Source organism: Lissotriton helveticus, chromosome 6, assembly GCF_964261635.1.
Source record: "Lissotriton helveticus chromosome 6, aLisHel1.1, whole genome shotgun sequence".
In the NCBI taxonomy this organism is placed as follows: Eukaryota; Metazoa; Chordata; class Amphibia; order Caudata; family Salamandridae; genus Lissotriton; species Lissotriton helveticus.
Genome location: NC_136067.1, coordinates 1050901727 through 1050915508, shown reverse-complemented (window position 1 = coordinate 1050915508; position 13782 = coordinate 1050901727). Strand labels below are relative to the sequence as shown.

General features: G+C 47.0%; 1 protein-coding gene across 4 annotated transcripts in view; it reads left to right on the top strand.

Annotated features, from left to right (window-relative positions):
* EPM2A (EPM2A glucan phosphatase, laforin) overlaps window positions 1–13782 on the top strand; it is a 596250-nt gene that overhangs the window by 60920 nt on the left and 521548 nt on the right. For all 4 annotated transcript variants that reach the window (XM_078648681.1, XM_078648683.1, XM_078648682.1 and 1 more), the window contains exon 2: window positions 6464–7062. In XM_078648681.1, coding sequence (XP_078504807.1) covers window positions 6807–7062 — 256 coding nt within the window. In that variant the 5' untranslated portion in view covers window positions 6464–6806. The remainder of the gene's footprint in view (window positions 1–6463; window positions 7063–13782) is intronic.

Below are 13782 nucleotides of genomic sequence, written 5' to 3'. Positions count from 1 at the left end.
GTCAAAAGCATATCCGGTCCCGGTTTTTGCTTTGCTTGCCGGGACTTGTAGTCTGATGTATTCCTTGCTACAATTCAGGAACGTCCTAGAGTCAAATAAAGTATCTGGCATGCTCTACTCACACAGGGACTTGGGCAACTGGTCTTTTGGAAGTAACTCTGTGTCTGTAACACCTTTATGTAATTCTGTTTTTTAATTCAGCCGCACTTTTCTTGAAGATGCTTTTATACTAAACCTAACACTGGAAAGATTAAGTCTACCAGTACCACTGTGCTGTGTGCATAGTGCATTTGACCGGCTTTGATTGACGTGCATGACAATTTATTTTTTTTGTGCATGTTTTATGTAGCGCAAACTCGACCCGAAGGTATTGGAGCGCTTTACATGAGCCCTGTATTTACATTACACATTCAGGCACGGGGAGATTAAGTGATTTGCCCAGAATCACAGGATGTGGACGCGACCTTGAGGCTCGAACCCTGGTTTCTAGCACCAGCGTCGGGCGTTTATGCCGACTGACCATGCTGGGCAGCCATGATTGATGCTCGTCGTGTTGAAGCCATAGTATCTATTTGCATTCCTTTATGTTCAGTAAGCAGGGCCGGCTTTAGGCATGTGCAAGCTGTGCACCTGCACAGGGCCACCAAACCCCAGGGGCCACCACGCCAATATATATCCTTAATATATTAATCCTCTGAGGATGGATACATATTTGCGTGGTGGCCCCTGGCAGGGATTTGGCGGCCTCCGGCTCTGTTCCACTTCTAAACACCCTGACCCCCTCCCCTCTTTACTGGCCTGCGCGCTCCGCCCCGCCCGGACCCCCTCTTCCGGGCTCCCTACCTACGCTCCTTGCCCAGGGCCACCATGAGCCTAGAGTCCGGCCCTGCAGTAACTAATATTGTTAGTTATTATAAGGACGAAAACACCCAGCATCCTTTGCAACTGTGCCGTCTGTGGCGTGTTTCCTTTGTCCCTATGTGCCCCAGTCTTTGGCAACAGTTTGTGGGGCTCCTGAAATAACGGTGATGGATCAAGCCCTGATCTTTGGACTGGGTAAGAGTGGTCTGCTTAATTCAGACACTCTGTTCATCACCACCCCCTTTTCTGAATCATTTTGTCCACCATAAGCGTGGAAGGGTATACTCAGACATGAGTCCCTTGCTCACTGCTCCATCAGGATTCAAGCAAGCCGGGCCGACGACGCCTGAAATGGCAGAAACCGGTCCCCGGAAGCTTGTCTCCTTTCTGGTGAAGAATTGGCTTGGTAGTTTGGTCTGCCCTGTTCCCATGATGCACTGGGCCAGGGACAGACTAATTTGCATATAGCCAGGTTCTGAGCTGGGATGGGGCAGTGAGCTAAATAACGGTGATGGATCAAGCCCTGATCTTTGGACTGGGTAAGAGTGGTCTGCTTAATTCAGACACTCTGTTCATCACCACCCCCTTTTCTGAATCATTTTGTCCACCATAAGCGTGGAAGGGTATACTCAGACATGAGTCCCTTGCTCACTGCTCCATCAGGATTCAAGCAAGCCGGGCCGACGACGCCCGAAATGGCAGAAACCGGTCCCCGGAAGCTTGTCTCCTTTCTGGTGAAGAATTGGCTTGGTAGTTTGGTCTGCCCTGTTCCCATGATGCACTGGGCCAGGGACAGACTAATTTGCATATAGCCAGGTTCTGAGCTGGGATGGGGCAGTGAGCTAAATAACGGTGATGGATCAAGCCCTGATCTTTGGACTGGGTAAGAGTGGTCTGCTTAATTCAGACACTCTGTTCATCACCACCCCCTTTTCTGAATCATCCTGATTTCGAGGGACCTCTCAAACTGTTTCTCGATATGGACAACATTTTGCTGTACCAGCTAGGGAAGACCTTCAGGTGGACTCCTCACACTGTAGTGTCAGTGGGGTAGTGCCCCAGGGCACCTCTGGTCATAATGAGAGGTCCTGTGCAGAAGCTGCACCCAGGAGAGCTGGCACCCAACTTAGATTAAGTCCAATAGTTCCAAGTGAGCAGGGATCCCGGTCCTTCAAAACTGACCTCAAAGTTCTCCTCCTTCAAAGACACTTCCAAATCTAATTCACGCCCTCTCTATTCCCTAAAAGATGTTTTTCCACTATAGGAAATTCTGTACTCCATGCCTATAGAAGTGCCTTCCCAGTGTGTTCTTGTGTTTTGAGTGTCTGCCATTTATTGCAGTTTTATAACTCTAATTGTATCTTGTACGCTTATGTAATTTGCACACATGTCACTTTTTCCTCTAGTAACATATCGTTTATTACCTCTTCTTGTATTTTGTTTGCTTTTGATACATGCACAATTGTCACCTTATCCTCATGTAATGTAACGTTTGCTTTTGTAACATGCCCACTTGTAATTTTCTTCTCATGTAACGCTACTGTTCCTATTATGAAGCGCTCTGACATCTTCGGGTAAAGACCGCGCTATATAAAAACGCATAAAATAAATTAAAAAAAATATATTTAAGAATTAGTGATGTTTAGGAACCATACACTTTTTAGGTTGAGCCTGGGCAGCGCATGCGCTGCTCTACGAGCCATGCTGTTTTGGAGTATTGAATTGTAGCCCCACCCACTCTCCGCCCATATTTGTCATTTGTTTGTGTCACTGTCCTTCCCAAATGCTGCCTTCTGATTTGTTAATAGGCTTGTTAGTTCATCCTTAGTACCGCCTTGTCGTCATTCCTAAACTCCCATCAGGACTGGCCCTTTTACTTTGGTTGTTACACAGTACATCTTTTTTAGTCTGTAAGCAATATTTTCTTGAAGTAGTTTCTCCTACTTCCGGCACGACTGGCTTTCCTGCAACATTCACCGTGCCATGCTCGCTTTCACTTTCTAAGCAGCGCAGGACTATGGGGGCTGCTTCTTTGCATAGGTCTCGCATTTACAAGAGTTTGAGCTGTTGGCATTGTAAAAGACAATGCCTTTTATTTATGTGTTAAATTATCAAAACATGAATAGAAGGAATTATCATTTACAATGCCAGTAGCTTAAACTCTCGCAAATGTGAGACCTATTTCATTGCTAATGCTTGGTTTTTAAACGTGGTCTGTTATCAATATGATGCATGCACATGGTACATTCTTCTCGAACACTGCAGCTGCACCTGTTGTTAGGGTTATGCATAGCTTTTAGTGAACATTTACTGTTGCAAGGATGAAGGTGCAAGATGGAGGATGGCTACTGTCCCAAAAGGACAACCTCAGCCCCAAATTCATCATGCTTTGCCAGCTCTTCATTTCCAGGGCTGTCTGAAGGTCTCTAGTGAGAGCAGCCTTCTTAAAGGTGGACCTTGTCATCTGCACACAAGCAATGACTACAGTAATCCTTTCTGTTGGAGGAACTTCTTAGATTCTTCTGTGAGGAGCAAACTGTATCCTAGGCTGGATTATTTGAATCTGGAGGATGCACTGTGTCTGACAGTGGGAGATGGCTGCACTTCCACATTATTGAATACATGTGTATTTGGATCTTCTTGGGCCATGCTGTTGTTGGGGCTTCCAGACCATGGCGCTAAGTGCTGAAAAATTGTTCCTTGTCAGTAACAAGCATGAAGGACTCAGCTGAAGTTCTTGTCTGCGTGGAGGTCGCTAGCCAATTCAAAAAGTACCGAGATACAGATTCAGCACCGTCTATACCAGTCACTGGTAACTGAAGGGGGATACCTTAATAATCGACTTCTACAAGCGTGCTGGAGATAAGGGTGACCTCCCAGACTCATTTTTTGGACTCTAGGTCACAGTCATCGCAGCTGGAACGATCCACCATTACCCCGCAGACAAACTTGTGTAGCTGGCCTCGACTGGTGAACCCTAGCCAGAGTCTGCACGCAACGCGCACGTTTTTTCCTGCATTCTTCCACAGCAGGAGAGACAATTTTCCAAGTGCATGACACCCTCTCGGGTCGACGTCCCCCCCCTAAATATTCAAATCTAGGCGCCCTCATCGACTAGGCTCCTTTTCCCTCGGCAGCTGCCTTCATGCTCTTTAGAGTTGACTGTTCCATCGCACAGGGTAGATCATTGGTCCTTCGGTACCTGAGGTAAATGGATGTCAGTTAGGGAGTGGTATTGTATCTCAGATGCTATAGTGGCCTCCAGTTGGTAAAGCAAAGAATAATATAAGCAGAAGACTGTATTTATGCCACTGTGTTTTGGGGTATGCCCTTGAGCCTCAAACGGAAAAGAGTGGCGTTATTTACGTTGCATCTATACCCTTCTTGGGAGGAATGAAAGCTTTAAATTTCACAAGCTATTATTTGGACACTCAACTCCAGTGGGTGACCCTCTGGCTTATGGGACAATATACGGACGAGATGGCTATCCCCCCGGGCTGGAATTCGCAAGGGTTGTCTGACATTCCTGCTCCTCCTGCTGCCAAAAAAGGGACCCATGCCCTCTCCTCCTCTGCATGGCCCGCAAGTGCCTTCAAATACGCTTACCAAGGGACACCATAAGACCCTATTCTAATAGTGCTGCTTCGGGGTTTGCCCTTAGGGGAGGACAGGATGAATAACCACCGTGCAAGTCTATAGGAGGAAGCCGGCATTGAACACTCAGCGACTTGTTCACGGAGGGAACATTACCATCCTTTCACAAGCTCCATGGCTTACATGGGGGAGCATTACTGACTAATGGGGCTCTCCAGGCGGCGCTCAGCAACACTGGGGAGTCCATGGATCGGAACATACACAACACCCACCCCTCCACACTCTGTACTCAATGGGTCATGGTCGATGCTTAGTGACATGGATATACCGAGCTTTTGCGTGTGACCCCCCTTCGGGGTGCTTGCCCACCTGAAGTGAGGATGGAAGGACTCCCTAATGCAACCATTCCATGGCTTAAAGTGCCTTAAGGTGTTATAATTCCCCAGCAAAGTGATGATCCACTTTACTGACTTTGCACTATTTCTGGCCAAAAGAGCAATAGCAGTGCTGTGGAAATTGGCCACCCCTCCCTTGATCTTGCACTGGCTCAAAGAAGTGACTAAATGGGTACAAGCAGAAAGCACCGCACTCCGCAGAGGAGAACCCCATGGCTTGCAAATATTCCCCACTGCAAATCACAGGGACTTGATCCTCTGTGATTTCACGCCTCAGACCATAGACGACACTCAGTCCCCTTAGACACTCCTGCAGAAGTATTGGTGAGTTCTTTCCCTAGTTGGTTGTTCAAAAGGACTTACACTTTGTAAAGGTATACAGTGAGGGGTAACTTACAGACCTCTACATCACCTCACAGATGGATGCATATGGGTAAAAGCAGGATGCTTGGTGCAGTAACTGGCGATAGAGGTGTCTAAGGAGAGTCTAAGTAGGCTTGTTAGAGTTGTGGCATGCCTTCATTCAAAAGGAAGGGATCTTGTTGCACATGTGCCCGCAAGCAAAAGAAAAACTCAGTGGTCCTCAAACACCTGTTGTCAAGAGAGTGATGTCGCTTTGAAGTGTGCTATCTCAGGAGTTCTCTCCTGGGATTCACCCTAGGACAATACAGGAGACGATGTGAGTGATCTGGGTTGCAGTGGTAGGTCTCTCCTAACAAGAGCAGCAGCTCACAGGTCCTTACCCACATGCAATAATCTAAGGAACACCAGTTCCTCCTCAAAAGGCCTGTGCTATCTCGGTGCTATATATGGGACTGATCGCAGTCCAGCCAATTCCTAAAGGCATGTGTAGCAAAGGTCTTAGCAGGGACAGTGTACAACATTGAGGCTCCCTCCTCAGAGCGTGGACGCGTCCCAGTTTCTATAATCTTTCTGTAACTGTCTCCAGGAACAACTGTGATGTTCTCACTGGTCCACTTGGAGCACTAGCCTGTGATATACATGCAACAGGTCAATTTCAATGTGCCATGATCAGCACTTACTGAGGCCTAGCTGTCTGTGGTACTTCATAAAGCCTGGGACACCAAGGAAGTGACCTCAAAGGTGCTCCAGATCTCTGGCCACAATCCAGCATGCTGAACGACATGGGCTTTCTCAAGCACCTGTGGGCCGATTCCCTGATTCCTCACAGTCTTGCCCAAAAAAGTTATATTTGAAAATCGTTTCCTTTATGAGGCTGCAGCTCTAACTCGTCCATCATGCCCAAGGACAGGGGTCTGACGTTTACTGTGGAGATTGTCAAACTGTGGCTATTTAAGGGATACTTTTAGAAGAACATCCCTAGATACCACCCACATGCCTCTTTCTCACTGATCACACTCCCTGTTCAGTCTGCGAGACACTTCTTTCCGTGGCACAGGAGTAAAGATACTACAGACTTTTAGGAATTTCCTCTCATGGTAGTCAACAGGGCCTTAGGGGTTCCATTCCAATAAGAGTGTAAACTAGGTGGCCACAGCCTTTGGGGCTGAGGACAATATGGCTAATGCTATGTGGTGTCATGTTCAGTTTTTTCTTTTTATAACAGCAATGTGTGTTTTTTTCTCTCCTAGGGTGGTGCTATGTGTAAGCTTGCAAGAAGGAATTCAAGACTCCATTCCCTTTATGTTTCGCTGTTTGATACAGAAAAAGTGGAATTTGATGTTATTGAAGCAAATCGTAAAACATTGTTGCGCTAACTACTAAACAAATTCTTCAGTACAGAATTGGATGTTTGATCATAACATTTCAGTGCTTACCACAAACATATGTTGGTTGAAAGGTATCATCCGGACCTCCTTCGTTTGCTGATTATTGAGAAAACTCAAGGAACTGGAACACACCCCCTGTATTTCCCACTTGCTGTTGGCACTGGGTTTGCTTGGTGCTGGTCCTTTTGCCCTCCTCTCTTTGAGAATGCAGCAGCTCCTATTCCGCTTTGGAGTCATCCTGACAGTGGATTGCACCGACATTGAGCTATTCATGCTTGGCTCTCGGCAGGAGATGGGGCACTGGGACCCTCAAGGAGCTGTGCCCATGAAGCCCACTCAGGTGCCTCTCTCCACTCTGGAGCCCTCTCTTTGGATCTGCGAGGTCCTGCTGGATGAGCCCTTCAAGGAAACCTTCTGGTTCAAGTTCTTGAAGCGGATCGCCGGCCAATTCATTTGGGAAGGTACTGGAACAGAACAGAATTTGTCTCTAACGAAGCGAAACAGTTATTTGTTGTGGGCGTTAGTCATGACTAGGAACACCTACAAAATATGTACAACATGCAGTCCTGACTAAGGGCCTGATTTAGATCTCGGCAGACGGGTTACTCCGTCACAACTGTGATATAAATAGGATAGAATGGGATTTATACTTCGGCGGACGGGATATCCGTCACTCTTGTGATGGATTAACCCATATGCCAGAATTTAAATGAGGCCCTAAGCTTCGAACATGCATCATATACATTTCACATGTGCTAAATATATTCTTGATATGGTTGAATAACCTCCAATGTCATCTTTGCTTAACAGTCAAAGGTCTGCTAGTTAACAGTTAAAATATCGATAACAAAGGAATAAAGCATTTTTTTTAAGAACTCACAACATGCAGGGGTAGAGAAGATAGTTATATGAAAAAATGAAATGGTTATCATATAAGTCATTTCTTTAATAAATGTGTTCTCCGTACAATATTTACTATAGATCCCAATATAGAACTCCAATCCTTTCAGGTTGTTTCAGTTCAATAAGTTCTGGATAACTTTCTTAGCTTTGGCTGTGCTTTATGATTAGAATAATTATGACATTTTTATATGTTTTTGTTTATTTACCCCACTGAGATTCTGACTTTTTGTTTGTTTTTTAAGAGACACGAGGAGCTGTATTCTTTCATGTTTAAATATTTTACTGCTCCTCTGGCACCAGGACTGCTCCACCTTTCTCCTTCCTTTTTTCCTTCTTGCACCACTTTTTCTTGCAGCATTTGCCCATGTCTTTACCTCTACCACATATATGAGGTGGTGGAAGACAGGTTGTGGGACCTATGGACAGTATTTGGATTGAAAGCATGTTCTACCTTCTGTCATGGGAAAATTAAATAGCTGTTGATTAAGATATATAAAGAAGTGGTTTGGAAAGACGTGGGCTATGTTTAAATGACCGTCAATTACAATATATCCAAAAGACAATCAGAAGCAATTATAGGATTGGGGAGAGATGACGATTATCATGAAACCCTGTGATAAGGATGGTCACACCTTTATTGTTAACGTTCAAAAGTTCTACTTCTTGCTATGTAATATAGTCACATAAACCTACTAGATAGACCAACTGGTTGAGTGAAAGTCTTTTGAGCTATGAAGATCTATGTTCTTTGAAAAATTAGTTTCTAGTAGACCCTACACTATACCCCTTACCTAAATGCACAAATCAATCCAAAGCTGTTGAGGTAGCCTCATAGTTTTCAGTGTAGGGTGTCTGTTGATGACCATTGATCTAGATGAATAGGATTTTGTCCCCATATAGAAATCTTTTACCTTCCTATAGCAGTGACACTATAAATATGTTACACAGGTTGGAAGGACCGCTCTATCAATCAAAGTGCATACCTGTTACTTAAGACATGACCTCTTTTTAAATTAATATGAAACCATGGAGGAACGGTAAGCATTAATATATTTCTTGTATTATCACTTGATAGGTTTTTATCAACAAAGAGAGATGCTGTTAGAAAAAATGAATGTATTTTACATCATAACCACTTCATCTTTAATCGTGATTTCTATTTACAGGTCCTAGGCATGAGACACAGCTAAGGGCTTATGCATTGCCCCTGCATATATACATTTGCTAATGGGTTACTGGGAGAGGTGGGTGACTTGGGGATTCTAATATGAGCACCGGTATAGTCTGATAGCAGGATGGATATGATAAAAAGGCAAACGTATTTCGAATATGAGACTCACATATAGGTGATCTAGAACCTTCCGTTACACAAATAGGGATGTCACACATAAGTTATTGAAAGATATCCCTCTCCTATTCTCAACACAAAATCTAGGAGAAACTAGGTTTTATCAAAATGACTCTCACCAACACAATTGTGTGGCATGCTTCATCATCGAGTTCTCGCACAGCTTGCTAATCATAGCCGGACGGGCTCTACCCCACATTTGGAGGGAGCTGAATCTAAATGAAAGGTCACGTTAGTAAGCATGGTGAACCAAACCAAGATAAGGTTGCAAGCCAGAACTAATTATCAAGAAAATATGAGGCCTTACTGTGGGCTCTGTAAGTTTAATGACTTTCCTTGACGTAGCTTTATGCTCCCGAAATGTATTCTTAACCCAAATTGGGCAGCCTTCGCCATAATAGGGAGCCTCAGGGGGTGCCAAAATGTGATGCTGCCTCTAACTGTCCACAGTGAAGCCCCCCCCCAGGTTAGCCTCCCATGTGTCTTCATGACACGCACCCCCAAATATTTCAGCCTTGTTGGAGCTCACTGATTATGTCGGTCCAAGACGGCAGAAGGCGCACCCGACCAGGAACAGGGGGATTGCCATACGTCTTTTCACAGGTAGTTGTAAGGCCTAGGGTGGCAACCAGGTTCTCCAGTATGGACATACACCACGGTAGGCCCAGGTCATGGCATCGCAAATAAACCAGCATGTTGTCCGCATATAGGGACACCACATGTATGTCAGCTTGCCCTGGTGTCCCCCAGGGAATCCCCTCGGTCCTCATTACACTGGCAAAGGGTTCCCCCTCCAGGGCAAAGAGCATGGGTGAGGCAGGGCAGCGCTTCTGCATTCCCTGAAATACACTGTAGGATTTGGAAATGCCACCCCACATTTCCCTCTGGCTCCTGCGTCCACGTAGAGGAGGGCAATCCACCGGCCCCATTGGGGGTTCCAAGTTCATTCTCTGCATTACCTTCTGTATGTAGGCACATCCCAGGGTGTCTAAGCCTTGCGCAAGTTCACATAAAAGGCTGGGCTCACCAGGTCTATTCTTCAGGCGTCTCAGCCATGATGCGAAACATTCAGCAGATATTGTATCAGGTATTATGCTGAGGGATGAAGCCATTCTGGTTCGAGTGAACCAGGCAGAAAGGTGGCCATGCAACCTCCCCGCCAAGACCTTACTCAGTATCTTGTAGTCCATGTTTAACATCGATAGAGGTCTATATACTCCTACCTCATTATGATCCCTGCTAGCTTGGGCACTGAGACAATGAGGGCCTCCTGTGCAGTGGCCGGCAAGTGCCCACCTCCAACGAGTGAGCATATAGGGCCGCAATCCACAGTGTTAAATCCCCTGTGTACGTTTGGTAGAACTCAGCAGCGAGGCCGTCCGTGTCTGGGAACTTGCCCCCTTCCAGTTCTGTAATGGTGACCGTGATCTTTTTCTCCAGGATGGGGCCCCCATGTGCCTCCTGATCATCCCTGCCTAGATGCGTGAGCTGCGCTCTGCCCTATGTAGCGCGGCTGCTGAGGGCTCCGGTTGTTCTCCATATAAATCCTTATAGTAGGTGATAAACACGTGCAGTATGTCAGTCTGAGAATACACGAGTTGGCCCTGACTGTGTTTTATTTTATTTGTGGTTTGGCCGCCCTGGTCCCTGCATATCAGCCAGGCCAGCAGCCTACCCACACCCCTTCCATCGTATGCAAACTATCTAGGTATGCTCTCGAGACGAGGGAGTGCAACTGTTCGTTGACCTACATGATCTCTTCCCCTCGCTCCAGCAATCTGAGGCGAACTACCGGGTCCGTAGGCAGGGAACGCTCAACATTTGCCAACTCATTTTCCAGGGCTGCAAGCAAATCATTGAGCAGCCTACGCAGCCTGACCGATTTGCCTATTCAAAAACCCTGGCCCACTACCTTGAACGCCTCCAATTCAGTGGCTAAATTCCGTGTGGAGACTGCATTTTTTTTTTTTTTTTTTTTTACATGGTACTGGGTGAAACACATGGGGAAAAAGAAAGAAGAAAAAGCCCCTTGGGGGGGGGGGGGAGGGGGGTTGTCAAGCATTGTATACATTGGCTTTAATTAGTTTGGCTCTTGACAGTCCATTCTACAGTTTGTTTCATCTTCTTCTCTCCGTTCTTGCACGTTCCAGTTTCCCCCGTGTCCCTTTGCCAACCAGTATGGTTATCTTTCCGCCCCCCTGGTGATGTGAGGAGATAGAAGATCAGAAGAAGAAAGGTGTCCGAAGTAGAGAGACGTAGGCACATTATGTTGTTGAGTAGGGTGCATGTGTGCGTTTTGTAGTATTGTCTGGTCTGAGTGTTTAGGGTGGCTTGTGAGAGGACAAGTAGTTGTCTAGTGACAGCCATATCTCGCTCTTTTTCCCTGAGTCCCTTTGGCTGTTGGACGTTATGGTGTCGGCTCCCCTTAGGAAAATGACCCAGTTGAACCAGGCTTTAAAGGTGGCCTTTGCTGTGTCCTTCCAGTTATTCAACACTGCATTTTTAATAAAATACTCCCATATGGTAGTCGCTATAGGTTCTTGGTAGGTGGACTCCAATAAGGACGAGGCTGTCAGCTTCCATGTTGGTATTGCCGAAATGCATCTCCCCTATGTCAGACTAAGGCATACTAGGCTGTGGTCAGAAAGTGTGCGCGCCAAATGTACAACCCTGATGACAGCCCTGTGAACAACTGGGCTGTATAGCCAACCATCTAGGTGGATATGCAGGTCCTGAACCATTGAATAATAAGTGTATTCCTCCAGGTGCACATGTCTCTCTCACCATGTGTCTAAATAACCCCAGTGGGCGCACCACCCCGAAAATCCGCTGTAAGTCTACCCGTCGGAGAGTCCAGGAGGCTGAAGTGGACCGGTCCAGGCTCGGCAATCTTATTATAGGCCCCCACCAGGAGTGTTGGTATGTCTGGTGTGAGTGGCAAAAGCGGGGTCAGCAAGTCATAAAAAGGTATTTGGTGACTGCTCGGGGCATACATGCTACCCATCACCAGCTCAACCCCATTTGAGGCGCCCCATAAGGAACACATATCTCCCCGCCCTGTCAGTGTGATCGGACATTAAGTCCAAGGCGAGTCCCCGACTGACCCAGATCAAATTACCGCAAGCATGTATGTTTGGTAGAACTCAGCATCGAGGACGTCCGTGCCCGGGGTATTGTCTCTTGCCAGTTCTGTAATGGTGACCCTGATCTTTCCTCAAAAGTGTGACCCCCAAGTTCCTCCTGATCATCCCTGCCTAGATGCCCGTGCTGCACTCTGCCCAGCAGCACATGTAGCACTGCTGCTGAGGGCTCCAGTTGTGCTCCATATTATAGAGTCGGGCGCTAGGCCCGCATGCTGGAAATAATGCAGACACAGACACAGTGGGATACTGGGGGCAACTGGCCACGAGCACGTGCGCTCGGCCACTTTTATTATTACTGCGTCACCTGACCAGTGACGTCAGTGCAGGCGCGCAACGCCCCTTGAACTCACCGGGCTTCAGCCCCCCCCCCCGTCGTGTGTGGCAGCCCGGGATGAGATAGATCCCGGGCACACACACAGCCACACCCAAACGTTTCACAGGTCTTTAAAAGACCATTTGAATGCTAATTAGGCCTTGCTGTTGTTCCGCCCCTTGTTGGAGGCATTGCAGCTCCACTCTGCCTACTGATTAAAGGTTCAGCCCCCCCGAAATTTTTTCTTAACCCCCCCTGAAATTTGGCTGTAGTTGCGCCTCTGCGTCAGTGGTGGGTGGATGCACAGTGTAGGGCATACTTAGAAACACTGGTGTGCTTACTGCATATCACTTCACATATAAATCCTTATAGTAGGTCATAAACATGTGCAGTATGTCAATCTGTGAGTACACAAGATGGCCCTGACTGTGTTTTATTTGGGTTGTGGTTTGGCCGCGCTGGTCCCTGCATATCAGTCAGGCCAGCAGCCTACCCATCCCCCTCCAATTGCATGCAAACTATCTAGGTATCCTCTCCAGACGAGGGAGTGCAACTGTTCGTTGACCAGCATGATCTCTTCCCCTCGCTCCAGCAATCTGAGGCGAACTGCCGGGTCCATAGGCAGGGAACGCGTAACATTTGCCAACTCATTTTCCAGGGCTGCAAGCAAATCATTGAGCAGCCTACGCAGCCTGACCGATTTGCCTATTCAAAAACCCTGGCCCACTACCTTGAACGCCTCCAATTCAGTGACTAAATTCCCTGTGGAGCCTGCATTTTTAATAAAATACTCCCCTTTGGTAGTTGCTATAGGTTCTCAGAAGGTGGACTCCAATAAGGACGAGGCTGTCAGCTTCTATGTTGGTATTGCCGAAATGCATCTCCCCTATGTCAGACTAAGGTGTACTGGGTTGTGGAAAGTGTGCACACTAAATGTTCAACCCTGATGATAGCCCTGTGAACAACTGAGCTGTATAGACAACCATCAAGGTGGATATGCAGGTCCTGAACCATTGAATAATAAGTGTATTCCTCCAGGTGCACATGTCTCTCTCACCATGCATCTAGAAAACCCCATTGGGCGCACCACCACCCCGAAAGTCCGCTGCAAGTCTCCCCGTCGGAGAGTCTGGCAGGGCTGAAGTGGACCGGTCCAGGGTCGGATCAGCAGTTCTATAGTCCCCCACAAGGAGTGTTGGTATTTCTGGTGTGAGTGCAAAAAGCGGGGTCAGCAAGTCATAAAAAGGTATTTGGTGAATGTTCGATGCATACATGCTACCCAGCACCAGCTCAACCCCATTGATGCGCCCCATAAGGAACACATATCTCTCCACCCTGTCATTATAATCGGACATTATGTCCAAGGGTGACCCCGACTGACCCAGATCAAAGTACCGCAAGCGTACGAGGAAAAGGTTGTGGGGAATACACTACACCTCCATCTCCATCTTAGAGTGCCCACCTCCCCACCAAT